General features: G+C 31.6%; 1 protein-coding gene across 1 annotated transcript in view; it reads right to left on the bottom strand.

Moving 5' to 3' along the window:
* The window catches only part of LOC134684438 (guanylate cyclase soluble subunit beta-2-like), a 33178-nt gene that overhangs the window by 7677 nt on the left and 4178 nt on the right, over nucleotides 1–21323 (bottom strand). Inside the window, exons 2-5 of the mRNA XM_063543725.1 lie at nucleotides 19655–19728; nucleotides 8865–8965; nucleotides 8181–8364; nucleotides 5909–5985 (exon numbers count right to left, since the gene is read on the bottom strand). Coding sequence (XP_063399795.1) covers nucleotides 5909–5985; nucleotides 8181–8364; nucleotides 8865–8965; nucleotides 19655–19728 — 436 coding nt within the window. The remainder of the gene's footprint in view (nucleotides 1–5908; nucleotides 5986–8180; nucleotides 8365–8864; nucleotides 8966–19654; nucleotides 19729–21323) is intronic.

The following is a 21323-nucleotide window of genomic DNA, read 5'->3' as shown; positions in this document are numbered from 1 at the left end:
TTAAAACAAAACTAATTTTTTTCGTTTCAAGGAAATCGCATTAATCTTAGTCATGTTGAATTGAAACTATCTGAACAAAAGGGATGCTAGGTTTATTTTAATTTGATACGGACATAAGTACGAAGCTTAATTTTATGAATATCTTTGCTGATAATGACACTATGGCGTATTGTACTTATCAATTGCATTATGCATGCTGGAAAACAAAAAAGACATTTTTGTTACTTGATTGCAAATACTGTATGTAAAATATATCTTAAACAATTTAGCTGCCTTATGAACGGTATTGATTTTTTTATTTTTGTTGTTTTGTTGAAAAAAAGGAAAAAACATCCATCCTTTAACATACTAGATTTGTAATTCTTTATGTCATATTCACATTTCGTATGCAAAAGACTAATCGGTATCGCTTGGATAAAAACAAAGATACATGGCCAAATGAAATACGAAAGTGAACAGCGCTGAGAATTATGGTTATCCAGCTTTTGAATTAGCCGTTTGATTAGGGACTTTCCGTTTTGAATTTTTCTTGGAATTCAGTATTCTGTTATTTCAGTTTTTCAAGAATGAAAAACTTAATTAATCTTCTCTCAATGTTAGATCTTGAGTGCATGATTTAATATTTAATTATAGGTTGTATTCAAAAATCGTTGTCTGAGACAAGTTATATCAACATTACAAGATAAAAGCTCTGAGTAATTAGCAGATATAGTAAATTAAAGGAGGAACAGTTATGTAAAGTGAAATTTTGTTTTAAGCTTAATGTACTTTTGCAGATGTTAGATCAGGGATGCAAAAAGAGTTTTATAGGTTAAGGAAGTTGAGGTTTATAAAGGTCTAAAAGTGATGCAAAAGATAACAAAGGGACATTCAAACTCATTAGTCGAAAAAGCAGCATGACAAAAAAAAAAGACACAGATCAAAAGACAAACAAATCAGTATACAAAACAGAAACTAAAAAAATAAAATAAAGACAAAGCTTTATTAAGGTTCCACTAAAGTCAAAATATAGGACACTTCATAAACATCTAAACTTTGCCTGTATTTTTCAACCTATAATGAATAAAGTCATAAACTATGAAAACATATGTTCATTAAAACATACTTTACATATACACACTGTGTAAATTGTAAATAAACTTGAAATTGTTATGTTGTGGCCAAACCGGTTCTTGGGGTGCACACTAAATTTTCAAAAAAATCTGCAGGCCTGCAAGACGACTTAATTTGCTTAAAATTGGTATGGACGAATACTATTACATGTAATGCAGGGCAAGCCATTGTTGATTTTTTATAAAATGTATTGATTTTCGAGTTTCAGTTAATTTCATGTATCTAAGTGAACGAATATGGAAGGTACAATACAGAAATTGGACAAATATGCCATTAAAACATATGTATGTGACAAATCAGCATTAGCTTGCCCTGCATTACATGTTACAGTATTCATCCAAACCAATTTTAAGCAAATTAAGTCGTCTTGCAGGCCTGCAGATTTTTTTGAAAATTTAGAGTTTACCCCAAGAACCGGTTTGGCCACAACATAACAATTTCAAGTTTATTTACAATTTACACTGTGTGTATATGTAAAGTATGTTTAAATGAATATATGTTTTCATAGTTTATGACTTTATTCATTATAGGTTGAAAAATACAGGCAAAGTTTAGATGTTTATGAAGTGTCCTATATTTTGACTTTAGTGGAACCTTAAGTTAGAAATGAAACGAAATGAAAGCAACAAGAAATAAACGTGATAAAAATATACTTTTATATCAGTAGTAACAACTTTTAAGAAGATTTCAGACAGCGACATGCGGAAACAATGATTGGAATAAATTAACTAATCGTTTTAATATAAGAATAAAAGCCAAACATGAAGGTAAATCCCGCAAGCGCTTAAGACGCATGAGGTTTTGTTTTCTTTTTTTTACAAGTTTCTATACAATGATGCGTCATTTGATCTGATAAATACCTCTCTCATAAATACAGGACGCAATGACAGTCGTATGCATACGAGTTTTATCAATATAAGTATAGAAATCAAAATTCAGTAAAGACCCGTCCAAATTGCAAATAATTGATACATTATACAACACTTACCATTATCTTGATGATTGTTTTCACATGATCAAGCATGTTTTAAATATACTTTATATGTAACTAAATTTTCGTCCCCTTTGGTAAGCTTTCACTTTTTTTGACAGTGATGTTCCTATCTCACAGTGTTTATAAATCAAAACCCGTTCGCTATGCTTTTGTCTGTTGTTACGTTTTTTATTTCAATTAATGAAATCTAAATTTTACTGGTAAAATATTAAGACAGAGATTTCGCGTAGCTATTTTCTAATGGGTTCAGTCACAGCTATAAGATGGGTCGGGAAACAAAATGCAGACGAACTTACGAATACAAACGTATAATTCTATGGAAATAAGACAGGATGCAACAATCACACCCGCTAAAGAAATCGGAGAACACTTTAATATATTGAAGCGCTTTTAAACGGTTTGGCATTTGTGCATATTAAGAAATACTTTTATTATTTAATTATTATATATTCACGAAATAATTTTAAGATAGTAATGAACCCATTACCCTTCATTACATTAGTATTATACGGGTTGTTTTCGTTCAATAACTTCTTCACGGGTGTCATTCGGTTTATCGAGAGAAATGGGCGTGAAAGAATATCTAACGGCGGTCAAGTATTGAGGGACGATCGTGAAAGTTCTGGTAACGGATCGTGAAAGTCATTTAATGTACATTCTAGGTCAGAATCTTTGAAAAAATCGCTTAATTTTCAAAACGCGGAACAAATCCGAACAAAAAAATATGTCTGTCAAAATGGTTTAACTTCCTCAACATAACTGTGAAAGAAGATAAAGAAAATATGAAGTACTTTTTGAAAAAACATAAAAGGCGCAATGCGTCTCTATGAAATTAATTTAAAAAAAAACACGCTTTGTGTACCTATAAAGCATGATATTTCAGAATATCATGATATATTTGAAATTCAATCTTTGGTGTATCTGATAGTACAGTAAAATTAAAGAATGTTCTTCCATTAAAAGCGTTAATTTGTTTATGAAAACCTTGAATTTGTTGAATTTCCATCAAACTTGATCGTGAAAGATCAGGCAACGTATTTTTTCGATCGTGAAAGAAAATGCGTGACCAGATTTAATACTAGTAATCAGAAATCAGTATCTCTATTACCATTTGATAAATCTGCAAGTGGTTGAAGCCTGTAACTATTTTGATAAGGATGAACATTAACATGATTAAAGCTATTATCTTTTTTTTTTCTATTCAACACTTATTAATAACCTCAAAAGTTAAAAAAAACCCCAACTAATAACGTGTCTAAATAAGTGTGAAAGATTCAGCTCTGTGAATCAGTCTAGTGCACTTCAGGCACACCGACACTAGTTAGCCATTAATATGGATATGCAACGTGTAAACCAAAATGTTATCCATCAAACAAAAAATCATAGCAAAAACAGCACATTTCATGTGTAGTTTTGGATTAAACGATAACCAACATTGTGTGCAACAGAACTTTTTAAGTTCTTTATAAACAATGCAGATAAGGATTGATTTAACTATATAGTACATATTATAGAATACCGAAGCGCAAATGCTGCAATGTCTTGTTTGCTTTACTTATGAAAGTATATGTGTTGAACGTCTATAATATCAAGGGTTTTAATAGAAGTGTCAAATCTGGGTGTCAAATGCGCTTAAGATTATCAATGTTTCATAAAAAAATAAAAGGCCATGGTCAGATGAACCATGCCATACAGATCTCTACAAATATCCCGTACACCAAATAAATGTGTTCCGATCCTTACAGTGCCTTAGAAACTGACAAATGTAAAAGTTATGCTTGGCCAATTAATTCGAAACATAAGGTCAAAAGTATATGAACCCTGACCGACAGCCAAACATAGACATCTTTCTATCATTTATTAAATCAAACACAATTGAAGTCATCATGGTCATATAAGAAACATGCTGACAGACATGTACACCATACATGACACACCTTGTCGCTATTGCATACATGTATATATTCAAAAGGCCAAACAACATAAAACAAACATTGCAGATTGATGCATGATAATGAGTTCAATGTTAGTTGAAACCTTGCACAAGTCGAAAATATACACCTTACAATCATAACACCAGACAGTTATCATAAAGCTTAACGAATCCTCGATAAGGACTTGACCACTAAAATGAATCTTCATCCATGAAATGAGGAAAATTCAAAGTCAGGTGAATCCTGTTTGACGGACATTTAGTTTATAGGATCCAATATACAAAATATGGGTATCCTATAACTCATGATAAGTGAGTACTTCACATGACGATAAAAACTTCATCCTACAATCATCCAACTATTTTACAAACAACATGTTCACGAATGCCCAAATAATAATTTCAATGTATTTGCGCGTCTTGCGTACTGAATTATAATTCTAGTACCTTTACTAACAATTTACGCCACTGGGTCGATGCCATTGCTGGTGGACGTTTCGTCCCCGAGGGTATCACCAGCCCCGTATTCAACACTTCGGTGATGACATGAATATCAATAATGTGGTCATTTGATAAAAATTTCTTGATTACAAAACTTTGAATTTTCCGAAAAACGAAGGATTACCGTAGTCGTATTTGGTACAACTTTTAGGAATTTTGGATCCTCCATGCTCTTCACCTTTTTACTTGTTTGTCTTCATAAATATTTTGATATGAGCGTCACTGATGAGTCTTATGTAGATGAAACGTACGTCTGGCGTACTGAATTATAATCCTGGTACCTTTGATAACTATTTGTACTTGTACAAATAAAAATTTCCTGTTACCCCGCTTACATCCCGAGAAAGCGATGATATGGATTGTTTGTATGCGCAGCAGTTCATTTTAGCTCCTCTTTGAGATCTAAACAAAAGTTTCAAGTGCCGGGTGTAACAACTTGCAGTATACACTAACATACATTGATGGATAATATAAAATTTACTTTTTTGGCAACTGCACTACGTCCTACAGTGACATCGGAAGTTGCGTGGCACCAAATCAACATTATAGGTAAGATTTATTTTGATAACTATATCATTTCAAAATATAAAATTGAGCCAATTCTGATGGTCTTTAGATAAGAAAATAAACTATTGTATGGAATAATGCTAGCCATAAAAAAATATTAAACGTTTGATTTATATTTCGCGCTTCATTCTGAAACACGCACTGTCAGCAACATGAACGTCTTCGTAACATCAGATCTTTCACGATCCTTTTCACGATCTTCAAAAACGCGGTACGTGATCTTTCACGATCCAAAAAAATCAATTTTGTGTGAATAGTTCTTTATTTACAAAGTTTCAGATTATATTTATTCAAAATAACTATGAGAACCGTTTTATTAATTCAAATACAATGCCCTTATTTTGATAAACGTAGTTTATTTCGTCGAATTTGTGAAAAAATCGTGTTTGTTTACATTTTTATGTCATTGAAATGTCGAGAAGCAATCTGCCTTTTGTCCATTTGTAATAACTGTGTACTTTTGAAACTGGATATTCTGACATACTGATCATAATGTTGAACCATTTTGACAGACAGTTTTATTTTGTCGTAAATATGTCTGTGTAATTAATTAAATTAGAATATTTACTGATCTTGCATATGTCTTCTCGATTAAATGTCTTTCACGATCCGTTACCAGAACTTTCACGATCATCTCTCAATACTTGACCGCCGTTAGCTAGTCTTTCACGCCCATTTCTCTCGATAAACTGAATGACACCCGTGTTCTTAAATATTGATAAAATGAAATTGTTAACATAATTACATGTGAGCAGGCTCTATCTGTACAATATTGTAATTAAAATTATCAACATAATTACCTTTTACTATTGGGTGCAAGCCAGTTCTTTCTGTAAAATAATGCAAATAAACAGAATCTGCATCTTTTCGCTCACATCTGTAAATGAATATTTAATAAATAGAATAGAAAATGGAAACAAGGAATGTGTCAACGAGACAATAACCAGACCGAAGAGTAGAAATCATAGCTGACCAAGGCCACCAATGGGGTTTTAATACGTTGAGACTATACATAAACGACACATATTTTTACGAAATTATCGTTACATGATGCCCTGTTGATGACCAACATTTCATTCTTTGCATTTGGAAACAAACATTTAAATACACATCTGTTCAAAACTACAAAATTGTTGTTCGTTTAAACATTGGAAGGATGACATACAAAAATACATTCAACACTGTGCCGTTACATATTAAACAGTATCGAGTAAAACACACATACATTTTGTGCATGCTTCGTCTATTTTAGTTTTATTTGTCCATTTATCTTAACGACATTTTTTCAACTAACTCATAGTTTTGTATTCTTCTTTATTTTTTTAATCAAAGTATGTGGACTATTCGTGTACTATAATTTACTCGTTTTTTCTGTATGTTTCTTAATTCAAAGTTATTGTCGAGTATTCTCTACTAATAAAACAGTTATATTTACGATTGGTTTTTTTTGGTATATAAGAACACTTCCTAATTTTAAAACAATGAAAGGGATAAATGCATTATTTTTTTTCGATTTTTATTCATAGGTCAACAAGCTGAAGTTGTATGCAAAATTTTACCTCAATATGTGATCTAGTCCTATAACTGTAACTTGACCATACTTATTTATTCATTTTGATAAACGTTTGTTGAATGATCCTACACAGAGTTATGTGAGTCTTTCGGAGTAAGAGGGCGTTATTTTAGTTTGTGGTATACTCTTACCCATGAAAACACTTCATCATCTCTAACATTACATATACACGGTTTTTGTTTCATTCTGTACACATACTTGTCTAGAGCTAATGATGAATCTTAACATGCTATTTTTGATCGTCCCTTCATTAGTTGGTTGACCGTTATGGAATAACCGTTTCACAGATGATTTCGGATATGTTCCTTACGTCGTAACTAGAATCCCTCTCCCTTTCATGAATGTGACATACCAAATTAGACTATTTAACGGATTTTTTATAACATAAGCAACACGACCGGTGTCACATGTGGAGCAGTATCTGCTTACCCTTCCGGAGCACTTAAGATCATCTCTAGTTTTTGGTGGGGTTCGTGTTGCTTATTCTTCAGTTTTCTATGTTGTGTCATGTGTTCTATTGTTTGTCTGTTTGTCTTCTTTCATTTTTAGCCAGGCGTTGTCAGTTTATTTTCGATTTATGAGTTTGACTGTCCCTCTGGTATCTTTCATCCTTCTTTTATATTCCTTATATTGAGAATTTTCACACAATCAGCTATTTTGTTTCAAAGTGTCATGCAAGTGCACAAATGAACTGAGGCTCAAAATATAAATAAGAATATCGTCTTTATATCCTGCTTCTGTTTTATACCAACAGTGATTTTAACATTTTATATATTCATAACAATTATATGAAAGACCGTTTGGGAGATTCGGATGTAAAAATTACTATTCTCAGTGTCAGCTTTGAAATGTCAATTTGAAAGAGGGAAATTATAACAATAATAGTAGTCTACTGTTCGCAGATCTTTCCCGATTTCTAGAAATCTAAGATAACGAAATCAAAAACTGAATTTTAAACAGTGCTCAATTGTAAAATAAAACGAATGCATATTTTTTTTATACATTAAATTACTGAATATCAAAAGTATATGAAATTGTCACAAAATATGGAAAAGTTCGACAAGATTTAATCCACCCTACTTTTCTTCCTATATGTAAAGCTCGTACCATTGATATTTTTATGTTTTCCGACGATGTACATTTAATCTGTTAACCTATTTGTTATATACAACAACATTTTTCAATTTGTGCATACGAAATGGTTTGAATAGGTAGAGCTTATGCTGTAACTGTTATATATTGCTTTGACTTTATTCGTTACACCATTTAATAAAATAGATTTTTATTTGATTTTGATTTGATCATTTGATAGTGTGTATTAAGGTAGAAGTCCTTCTCTAATCCCTACATCTACAATGATAGACCTGACGTATATAATATGTAATCAACCATATGTAATCTTCTTTTCATACCTAATTGTCAATCAACAGATTCTCTCTATGTTAAATCTGTTCTGAATGTCAGAAGAATAATTATTGAACTAAAAGAAAAATGCTCACCTGAATGATGGAGGTCGTAGTTTAGAATAAGTGCGTTGTAAATTTGCATGCAAAGCATCTAAATTTTGTATAAATGATATGAAGTCTTTGCCAAGTGTTCTCAATAGTTGATCGTATCCATGTCGAAAACAGTACTGCACAAAATATTCACCAAAGACTTCTAATACTGTGTCTAACGGTATTCCTGAAACAAAAACAAAAAAGATCTTTTTTCTCACAATGATTTCAATTGTACCAAATCGGACGTTTTGTGTTTAAAAAAGAAATTGCACTTAATCTGCCCTGAAATAAAATATATTTACCTCTAAAATAATCAAAGACATACCGGGTGATAACCACGCAATCAAAGTGTATCATATATGTCTAGAGGTCAATTTCAGCATTAGAAAGTACTTCAAAGCATATTTATTTTATAAACTTTATACTTTGTTATGAATATGAATTTTTCCTTCTATCAAATTTCAAAGAGATTGTGGGTTAGCTGCCTTCAGGAAAAACTAGACAAATTATATGAAACGTTATCAGTAACATTATTCTAAAATAGTTCCGTCTTATTTTCTATAAAATCATTTTGATATACTAGACTTTCATCTGGCGTACAAAATAATTTGCCTCGTGTCTTTGATTATCTTTTTGTGTATTATTTTACAAGAACAATTAAACGATTTAAATCTAAAACAGTACCTGATACTGCACACACAGCTCCCACTAAAGCAAAAGTTTTATCGTCGTGGTATGATTGAAATACCAGGAAATCCGTACCTTCGTGTAATACTGACTTTTCCCTGAATCAAATAAAAAACAATGTATAAAAGAAATCCAGGAATTGTGTTTTATTTCTTAGTTTCAAACAAATTTTAACAGATTACAGCAATATTGCTATAAAAACAAGAATATGTGGTTTGATTGATAACGAGACAACTCTCCACAAAGACACACAATGATATAGACATTAACAATTATAGGTCACCGTACGGCCTTCAACAATCAGCAATACCCATACCGCATAGTAGCCTACAAAGAGCCCAAAATTACAAATGATATAAATTTCGCATACTCTTTGATTAGTACTGTAATATTGTTTTGACATTTTTTACGTTTTATGTCTGTTTTTGTTTTGTTCACACAATATTTCAAGATGACGAAACTGTATGCGAATGTCAAACATGTCAGAAGTTCAGCTTGCTATTAAACCAGATTTAGATCATTATTTTCTGCATAAAGGAAATGACTGTACCAAGTCCATAATATGCCAGTTGTCTTTCATTTATTTGGTGTGTTTAGGACTTTGATTTTGCCAGTTGCTTAGGGACTTTCCGTTTTGAATATTTTATTAATGTATATATTTTTGTTATTTAAATTTTTTAAACGAGAAAAAATAACGATTCGGTTCATGGACTAAATGATTAAATAAAACCCCAAAAAAAACAAAGGACAACCACTGAATTACAAGCTCACGAATTTGGACAATCACATAGACAATATGGCGGAATTAAAAGAGGGTCGAAAGATACCAGAGGGACAGCCAAACTCATAAATCGGAAATAAACTGATAACGCCAAGACAAACAGACAAACAGTTGTACGCATGTCACAACATATAAAACTACAGAATAAGCAACACGAATTCGAACACCACCAAAAACTGGGGGTGATCCCAGTTGCTCTGTAAGAATAAGTAGATTCTGCTCGACATGTGGCACCCGTCGTGTTGCTCATGTTAAAACAAATCCGGTAAATAGTCTAATTCGGTAGGTCACATACATAAAAAGGAAGAGGATTGAAGTTACGACGTAAGGAACATATCCGATATCATCTGTGAAACAGTACTTCCATAACCCATAACGGTCAACCAACTCGTTATGGCGTCTGTAAAATTTAATAAAAGGATGATTTTAACTTCACCTTTCGGAAATCTTGGTTTAATAGCGTCCTTGTGAGAAGTAACCCTCTATCAAGCAAATCATGGTAGGAAATACAAGCACGGAAATATCGTATCAATTAGGATTCCTATTTTAGGAGATATATACCCCGTATGCAGGTGCTGCTTGAATGTTTTACTTAGAAATGGAAAGTATACAATTGGAAAGCTGAAATTATCTCTTTTGTCGTAAAGTTTTGTTTTCAAGCGGTCTCATTGTAAATTTCTAGATGTAAGTCAAGATATGAGGCAGACCTAACTGTATCTGTTGTATCCTTTATTCCTAATTAAACTAGTTTCAAGGCGTGAAACCTCTCCTAACATTGAGTTTATATTTGTATTTGTAAACTTTATTTGACAGCTATCTGCACTTTGGTCGGGTTGTTGTCGCTTTGACACATTTCCCATTCCATTCACAATTTGATTAAAGCAAGGAAAATGAAAAAATCTTGCATTATATAAGAAAAAAAACCTGACAAATGGATTAATACATAACTAGTTGACGTTTTAAAAATGAAACTTTCTAGAATGCATTTGAGGTTCATGCCGTCAGCAAGTGACAAATAGAATGATATGCTTGAATGATTTGGGGATAAACGATTACCCTAACTTCTATTTATATCAAATAAATTTCTCGATATTTTTTTTTAGATATTATACTATGTTTAGTCATATTCACGAGCGTTTTTAAATAGTCAATCATTTTCTACCACTAGGACGATGCCTCTGCTGGTGGGCTGTTAGTCCCCGAGGGTTTTACTAGCCCAGTAGCCAGTACTCCGGTAATGGCATAAAAAATACGGATTTTTTGTGTTATTAATTTGCTTTTACCAAATGTTAGAAATTATTATAAATTAAGGAATGCATCTCCCTCATTCAACGCTCTGATCCCTTTTACGGATTTTGCTATACTTTTTGGACCTTTTGGGTTATAGCTTTTCATCTTTTATATAAATTTTGGATTTCAATTATTTTGGCCTCGAGCATCAGTGAAGAGAAATGTATTGTCGAAATGCGCATCTGGTACAGGAAAAGTGGTACCGTTTATGTTATTATATTGTTGACTATAACTAGTTTAAAAAGTCCATGGTTACATAATTTACTAGTATATTTAGTCCGATGTTAGTAATCTATTTCCGAAGACTAATTTTCATGAGAAATCAAGTCCTATAATAAATTAGATGACATATAAACCATGGAACCTGAAATGTTATATAATAATATCTTTTAACTGTTTAACAGTTGCGTATTTATATTTTTGTTAAAATGAATGACTTCAGACTAATTTTCCAATGAATTCATGTCCATGTCAATAATATTCCTAGGTAAAAATATCCATGCCCTTAGTTTTAAAAGCTAAATATAAATGTTACGTTTTAATATAATACATATTGTTAAAGAAAAAAAATGTATGTTTCAGACTAGTTTTCCTTGGAAATCATGTTCTATAATAAATTGGATGACATATAAACAATGGAAATTGAAATGTTAAATTATGATATCTTTTAACTGTTTAAGAGTTGCGTATTATTATTTTTGTTAAAATGAATGTCTTCAGACTAATTTTCCAATAAAATCATGTCCATGTTAATAATATTCCGAGGTAAAAACAACCATGCCCCTAGCATTATAAGGTAAATATAAATGTTATGTTTTAATATCAGAAATATTTTTAAAGAGTTGTGTAAAACAAATTAATAAAATGTATGTCCTAGACTAATTTTCCTCGGAAATCATGTCCATGTCATTAATATTCCTCGGTAAAAATGTCCATGCCCTTTATTTAAAAAAGTTAATTAAACTGTAATATTTAATATTGGTTTACAGTTGCGTATCAATATTTTAGTTAAATTTATGTCCCTGATTAATTTTCAAAGGAAATCATGTTCATGTCATTAACATGTCTAGGTTATAAATACATGTCCCTTATTATGCTTAGTTTTAAAGGTACCAGGATTATAATTTAGTATGCCAGACATGCGTTTCGTCTACATAAGTCTCATCAGTGACGCTCATATTAAAATATTTTTAAAGCCAAACAAGTACAAAGTTGAAGAGCATTGAGGGTTCAAAATTCCAAAAAGGTTGTGCCAAATACGAGTAAGGTAATCTATGCCTGGGATAAGAAAATCCTTAGTTTTTGAGAAAAAAATCAAACTTTTGTAAACAGGAAATTTCTAAGAATGACCACATTATTGATGTTCATGTGAAAACTTTGACTACTGGGCTAGATATACCCAACGAAGTTGCGGAGGGTATAATGTTTTTAACCAGTATGTCCGTCCATCAGTTGTTTCCTGTCCTCGCAACTCCTCTCAAACCACACAACAGAATTTCATGAAACCTTTTTAGATAATAAGTACATATTACGCAGATGGCATATCGACAGGAAATTACGATTCACTTTTCTAGGAGTTACGCGCCTTTGAACTTATTTGCCATCAATATACTAATGCAACCGTTTGTCATCGCATCTCTTCTGAAACCACACAACAGAATTGCATGAAACTTTGTAGATAACAAGGACATACTACGTAGATGTGCATATCGACAGCAAATTGTGAATCATTTTTTTTTCTTATTCAATATTTTTTTCTTACAGTCATTTTATTTCTCAAAAGACAATGTGGGGACGTAGGGTTTGTGAGGGACACGAAACAGTAAAAATGGCCGTAAATGCTAAGTGATAACGTACTAAAATAACAATCTATGCGTCATTGAGTTCGGTGGCCGTTTCATGATTACCTTTATCCAGGACACTCAAGACAAATCAAAATAAATACCGGGGGTGTATAAATATTTAAAGGAATCTATGACGTATTGTCCCTCAACAGAATACTAAAATCCATGCACGTTCAACTCTTCTCGATTGATTTGAAACCATACTTTCTTATTAACTTTGGAATTATCAACTGAAAATTCAGGACATTTATGTTTTAAATCATGTTAACGGTTAACGTAATATCTGAAATAAAAGCAATTTTATTACATACCCTCCAAACTTATATCCTTTTGTTTAAAAAAAAAAGAAGCAAAATAGTTCGAATTATGAATAAAATCTTTAAAAAAAACTTTAAAAAGAAGTATCATTATCAACTTTACCATTTGTTCAAGTGCGCACTGCTTTTGAGTTTTGTTAATTATAAAGGCAATTACAGTTTATAATGTTTTCTCAGCCTACTGGGCTTTGATAAAGAGAAATATCTAAACAGAATTAAATGCTAGTAGAGGAATTAATAATCAGATAGATATGAAAAACAAGTAATATTAAACTGTAGCATGTTGTATAACAAACTGATTAATGGCATCTGCTTAGGCATAGAGTATGTTTCAATAACAAAATTCATATCCACATATAATAGTTAAATAAATTAATGACCATTGATATTCATTTTAGAAAATATTTTTCCCACTTTGAATTTTAACTATATTGTATGTGGTTCAATGTATTATCATGTTCCTAAACTTCATGCTTATAATGAAAATAAAATTCATCACTAGGGAAAATCCTTTACAAAGACTTACGTTGAAATAAAAACAAATTTCAATTGTTTTACATTAAAATTGGTGTAATGGAAAAGATTTATGGGGTCCATAGTCAGTTTTATAGATTCTGGTTTTTTACTCTGTTCTCTAAGTAGCTTATGTTAAAATGAATTGACTGGGTACAGTTGACTTTAAGACAACTGTCTACCAAAGATGAGTGGATTTAAACACCTATAAAAATCAGCAAAACTAGTACAACATAGTACGCTTTAAGACCTTACAAAATGTAAAACAATTCAACGAGAAAATCAACACCCTGAATTGTAATCATATAGCACCAGACGAAAAAAATAATGTGCAGGCTTCTGACTTAATACAGACATATACAGAGCATTGTGTTTTAACAGCCAGCACAATTTGAGAATTCACGATGAAGACCAGCTGGTAAGGGTTTTACTTATGAGATCGGCACGTCAAACAAAACCAATTATCAAAAGGAAAACAACACAAACTGATCCTTAAGGATGTTCGCTGCTCAGTTTCAATATAAATAACTTTTCATAAAACTAGCATGCATTGAAAGAGAATAAATTGAGGAATCAAAATAGCAAAAAAAATATGGGGGTTCATGTGCTTGTTTTCGAGATATTATTGGAATTTTGGCGGGAAAATGTTCTCTCTTGATTTTTCATAGCTTTATCATTGACCAGTTAAGGTTCCCAAGTACTATTAAAAAATAAATAAAATTTTATAAGACTTTTACAACTGACTTATAATTATACATGTAAAAGATTTTTAAAAAGAAAAATGGGTTTTTTTTTTAAGGCATTGAAATGGATAAAACCAAAGGATTTCGAAAATCTGACAAATATTCCAAAACATGACAAGCAGACATCCTTAAGTACGTAGGTTAGAATGGGGAAGTTAAATCCGATATCTCATGCAGAGATAGCAACACGCCAAATGTGAACTTTTAATATCTTTGTAGCAACATTCTAGCAGCGCCTGCATACGGAGTACATTTCTCCCAATTGATACGATATTCCGGGCGTGTATTACCTATGATGATTTCCTTGATAGAGGGTTGCTGCTCACCAGGACGCAATCAAACCAAGATTTCCAAATGGTGCCGTTGAAATCATCCCTTCGTTAATTTTACGGACGCCATCATGAGTTGATTGACCGTTATGGAATAACCGTTTCGCAGATGATAACAGATATGTTCCTTATGTTGTAACTATAATCCACTTCCCTTTTTACCACGAATGTGACTTACCGGATTAGACTTTGTCTTTTTATTTGTTAGCCATGACGTTGTCAGTTTATTTTCGACCTATGAGTTTGACTGTGACAGGGTCGCTCTGGTATCTTTCGCTCCTCTTTTGAAGTGAAATATCTTACAGTACCATTTTTTTTTTTATATTTTCCAAGTATTCACATTTGTACAATGTCCTTGATAATTATAAGTTCATTAAATGCTTGTCATAGAATATGGTTACAACATGTAATAAAGTTTCCCATTTACAATGTAAAAGAACATTACAGGAAAATTCCTTCGGATGGACTTCGTTTCAAATCAAAATGCAAGTTCAATACACCTTTTAAATATTTGAATTTAGCTTGTTTTTTTCAATAGAAATAGCAACATATGTAGGAATATGAACAATGATAGCCATGAACGTAAAAAGGACACGAAATGATGGTGCAATGGTGACATACATAAGAAGCTGGGTTGTGTGTCCTTGAGTATACATGAAATTTATTGCGTTTGTTGAAAAAGTTACCAGAGTCTATTTTGGTTTATACTGGTACTTTAAGTGGGTGGGGGTGGGGGATCTGTCTAGTTTGAGTAAGGGGAAAACTAAATAAACGCAAAAGGTTTTGCACATTTCATTGAAAATTTTCTAGAAACAATATATATTCAAAATCATTGTAATAATACTCGTCTAATGATAAGAGATAATACTTTCATTATTTTACAGAAAAGATTTAAGATAAAATATATCTTTAATCTGTGTCATTGACGTTTTATAATGAAACTTTTAGTCTAAATATGTGTAACAATTATTAATTTTTCGTGCAGCAGAACGAGTAAATCATATAGTTTTTGCTTTATAAATTGTAAAGTGAGATATTAATTGGCAGTTTACAACGGAAGCTTCCTTTCTGACATAAAAGGAGGCTGGAATAATGTATTTTATTTCCTTTGACCAGTATTGTTTTTCACTGTACTGACGTTGATATTATCATGCAAAATGTATAAGTATTAAATTATTCATATTCAATGATATCATCAGAAAGTGATGCTTTATCAGTATCGCAGAATACAATAGATAAGAAAAAGATTGATGTATATCTTTTGTATATGTAAACATACAAAACAGTAGATCGTTCGTAATTTTTCAAATGAAATTATTTCTTTAAAAACCAATCAAGTCATTCTTTTTGTACAAAGCGATGTTTTCGTACATCATACTTTTTAATTGAAGAATGACTTAATGAAATGAATTCATTTGATAAATTACTAACAATTTTACTTTATTTAACGTTTTACTCTTAGTAAATCACCCGTCGAAAGACAATATTTTAAGATATTTAAACAGTTAGAATTTCTAGTTTATCATTGTTGTTTGTGATCTATCGTTTTGGAGACGAACTGTCTTTGAATTTTCAAATATATTTCATTTCCTGGATGTCTTCATAACCATAACACGAACGAATAAGTCGTAGCTTACACTATGTACTAAGTGATAGTACACTTTTTGTTTCTGTCTCATATTTGCAAAACATCGTAGCTACTCACATACGACCTACTGTTGACTACTCCCGTCCGGTTATATTTGTTGGTGTTAATCTAAGATGCTTTGTACTAGACACGATGCAAACAATATGATAAAATGTTGACCTGATTGTGATACCTATTAATGGCGATGAAAATGAACTATTCCATTTCTAAATCTTCCTTGATATATGTACAATAAATAAATGTTTGTCATAGTTAGAGTCTTTAAATCTATGTTATGTAAAGTTCTACCAGTATCACTGTGTAGGTGAACTATCAAGACCTTTATTCGTGGAATTGAAAACAAATTGTGTAATTGAAATATTTACATGGTAGGTATACAAGGCTATGCAGTTGATCGTAATATATATATTCTCAAATCACTGTAAAGTATCTTAATTGGAAAAAAAGTAATAGGTCTTTTACCTTTTGCATACTACAAATATTAAAACATATCATACTAAAAGAGGGACGAAAGATACCAAAGGGACAGTCAAACTCATAAATCTAAAACAAACTGACAACGCCATGGCTAGTTTTGCTACTGGGCGGAAGATGTCCTCCGGGACAAAATGTCCACCAGCAGAGAAATCGACCGAGTGGTAATAAAAGAGGGACGCAAGATACCAAAGGGACAGTCAAACTCATAAATCTAAAACAAACTGACAACGCCATGGCTAGTTTTGCTACTGGGCGGAAGATGTCCTCGGGGACAAAATGTCCACCAGCAGAGACATCGACCCAGTGGTAATAAAAGAGGGACAAAAGATACCAAAGGGGCAGTCAAACTCATAAATCTAAAACAAAGTTTTCTGCACCAGATATAACTGTTTATATAAAATTGTTTACAAAATTGTATTTACAATAAACATACTACAATTATACATGAAGAGAAGAGTGTTATTATGATCAAATGAAAAAAAGTTTAGCTTTTAGAGCCAGTCTTTGTAAGAATCAGGCAAGTTGGAAGAATTTTAAAGAAGTATTTTGAACCACGATCGAAGAAACCCCGACGAACTGACCATCTTATTTTGAAGTGACCCGCGACCTGGGTAAAAAATGGTAGGTTTATTGTTTCTGTGTGTCTGATACTTAGAGAAATGTCTAAATAAATTTTGGTTAGAATAAAAGAAATAATTAGAGCTTTTGTTAATTTCTAATGCATTTCAATCAAATGATAAATTGACAAACTAGAACAGGAAGAGGAAACATTTGTTATATTCATGCACCATTATACATATTGAGCTTAAAATTGATGTAACCTTGAAAAGGTTTTTGTTCGTCGTGTTTGTCATGTTTGTCATGTTTTCCTCACTTCCTGGTTCTTATGTAACTTGACACTTCATAGATTTGGTGTTATAAAAAGCGGTTTACTCTGTGAAGTTTCATTACGCTTATTTCTTTTATTTGATGACAATAGATGACAATAAAACAAGAAGCTTATTATAATTTTTATTTTCGAATATTTGCATTTCGTATTTGATCATCTTGCAGGGATGTATCAATGATAAATCCCCATGGATACGGCAATTCAAATCATTGTAGATCTACTATTAATTGCTGTCTGGCGTATAAGTGTTTGAATCAGTGACTGATTTAGTTTAAACACTGTTGGAAAAATATGTGAACGTAATTAACTACTTTAAAGTTAATATTTTTACTCAATGTATTTAAAATCTCAATCTATGAACTTCTTCAAGCCTATAATTATATTGAATTTTTCAGACAGTAACGATTTTACTGCGATAGTTTACTCGTATAGATTAGCTAAACATTGAAACTATTACATTATATCTCGACTGATCTGCTAGAAAATTAACGCTAATGTCTAGTGTCTAAGAAAAAGCAGTATAAAGTTTAAATTAAAATAATGTAAACGGTAAGACCCATCTAATTAGATAGTCTTTTGAAATTGTCTCATTATAGATTAATGTTTAATATGTTGTCATATCTAAAACTATCGATAAAGTGTTGTATGTTCATATTCTGCACTAAAATTAATAAATCAGGTTAGTATGGCCTAGTTTATGACTTAATATTTATTCCAAAACAGTAGTACATTTAGAACATACAAACATAAGCAAATATACTGTGATTGATAATGAGACAATTCTCTATAAGAGACCAAATGACACAGAAATTAACAAATATAGGTACAGTAAGGCCTTAACCATGAGCGAAACACATATACCACATAGTCAGCTATAAAAGGCCCAGACAATTGTAAAACCATTCAAACGAGAAAATTAACGGCCTGATTTATGTACAAAATAATAAACGAAAAAAGAATATGATATATAGCAACAAACAACAACCACTGAATTACAGGCTCCTGACTTGAAGTAGGCATATATAGCATGTGGTGGGGTTAAAACATGTTTGTATGGCTATCTTTGTCATTACAAGAACGATCTGTACAAAATGATAAACGAATAATTTATACAGAATGCAGAAACGAAAAACAAAAAACCAACACTGAATTCCACGTTTATTAGGTCATCAGGGTTCTTCGTCTTTGTTTAGATTTCTTTACTATTTTGACCTGAGCGTCACTGGTGCGTCTTATGTAGACGAAACACGTGTATGGCGTATAAAATTATAAGTCTGGTTCCTTTAATAACTATTAGCATGTCGTAATGTTCTACTGTATTGTTAGTTTGTGTATTTCTCTGTCTTGAATGTTCTTCCATTTTTTGTATTGTAGTCCTATCATGTATTGTTTTCATATACGTGTTATATTTAATATTGCCGTAAAAGCGGGAGGTTTGTTTAGCCACAAAACTACGTTCAACCCATCATTTTTTCTTTAAATGTTCGTACCAAGTAAGGAAAATGGCAATTGTTATCTTCTAGTTCGTTTCTGTGTGTGTTGCATTGTCGTTTGTTTTTTTGTTGCACTTTAGTGTTTTTGTGAGTGTTTTCCTCTTCTATTTGATGTGTTTCCCTCAGTTTTAGTTTGTAACCTGAATTTGTTTTCCATCAATATATTCAAGAATTTCGAACAGCGATATAGTACTGTTTCCTATATTCATGACTTGCGAATACCACATACAGAATGCTAAACATGTTAGTCGGTACCCTTCCCCAAAAATAATATGGGACAGTGGTGTAATAGATAAACAACTGTATCGTATGCCCTTATCTTTGGCTGAGGGAGTTATTAGGCTTATCATTTCGTCATTGTAAAAACTGGTGAACGACATAGAATACCAGATTTTTTTTTTTAATAAATACCATTCGAATTTACATTCACAAAAAACTAAAGCAAATCGTTTCTAATACTTACAAAATATTGTCCCATACTTCTTGTCCAAACTTATCTAGTACTAATTCCTTTATACACAAGTGTATATGTCCATACTGAAAAAGATTAGTATTCGTTTTGTATTTTCTTTTGAACATAAACAAAAAACAACAACATAAAGAATGAATGAAAAAAACTGTTCAAATAATGGTAAATAATAGCCAAAAAATACTACTTTTCGCGAGTTTAACCAGTTATACATTCCATGGATATCGATATTTCGGATTTGATCCATTTTAAAGCGGTAAAAACTCGGAGGTGAAAGCTCGTTGGACAGAACAAATTTTGTTTATGCGTAAATTTCAATTTTTAGGAATATTCTGTTTTCTCGTTAATCGTTAAATGAAGTAAATGAATGAACGAAAGAAAAATCAAATAATACATGCCTCAAATAATGTACAGTAAGGATGAAAATTATATTAGGAAAAGAGTGCTTTGATTAACGTCATTTCAAAACTTTGAAATTTTGTGTACATAGCTGTTTTAAGAAAAAAGCAGCTTAGTATTCTTCTTTTGCTACAGAAAATCATCAACGTACTGAATATAATGTTTAATAGTCAGGTAAAGAGGTACAAAGAAAAAAGAAAAGGACGAAAATTGAAATCAACTCGTAACGCCTTTTCAAAATAAAAAGTCAACATCTAGTTTGATTACGAATATCGACGAGAAGTGATTTAACACTAAAACGTTTTTATGGAGTAAATATGAAGGTTGTGTACAGATGCCTGTTAAAAAAGCTTATAAAATATCCGACTTATATTTTGCTACGCCAAACGCGGGTGGTGCTTGCATCATAACTGTATAAAGATTTACGATGATTTTGTAGAACTGAGCATAGAACCCAGTTTTACAATTGCTATATTGAATTTGAATACGTTGTTTTACAATGTGCATACGATCTGTGCACCATGCACGATTCCTGTATAAATTGTAAAAGTAAACACTACGATTTTTCTACCCTATATACCACATTGCCTCACATTCATATTAAGAAAAAAATCACACACCTAATTAAAGGGCATTTAAAAAGTCAGAATGTGAATATATATGTTCAAACTCTTTTAGGTCATTTTAAGTAGCAATAAACAAAAGAATTATATGTCAATTGGACATACTTTGATATATATATGCTCTTGAATTTTTACTAGATAACTTTTTTGTTCGCTTTGGAGATTCCGTATATCGTCAGGTTATCGGAATTCCAATGGGGACTAACTGTGCACCACTTATTGTGGACCTGTTTTTGTATTGCTATAATTTACAATTTATGACAAAAATCAGCAAAGACCCATCGAAACAACATCTGATACAAAAAATTAATAATACTTTTAGATATTTGGATGATATATTGGCTCTCAATAAGACGACTTCAGTATGTATACTAAAGAAATTTATCATGTTGAACTTACTTTACATAAAGCTAATACTAACAATGACCACTGCCCTTTCCTCAATCTTGATATCTATATCATTAACGGGAAGCTTAATACTGAAATGTATGATAAAAGAGATGATTTTTCATTTCCTATCGTAAATTATCCATTTTCTTATGGTGACGTTCCCTTGTCACCATCTTACGGTGTTTATATATCTTAACTTGTACGATTCGCTCCTGTATGTAACAACGTTTTAGATTTTAACGAGAGAAATT

Source organism: Mytilus trossulus, chromosome 1 (genome assembly GCF_036588685.1).
Source record: "Mytilus trossulus isolate FHL-02 chromosome 1, PNRI_Mtr1.1.1.hap1, whole genome shotgun sequence".
Taxonomy (NCBI): domain Eukaryota; kingdom Metazoa; phylum Mollusca; class Bivalvia; order Mytilida; family Mytilidae; genus Mytilus; species Mytilus trossulus.
This window is presented reverse-complemented; position numbering and strand designations above follow the sequence as displayed.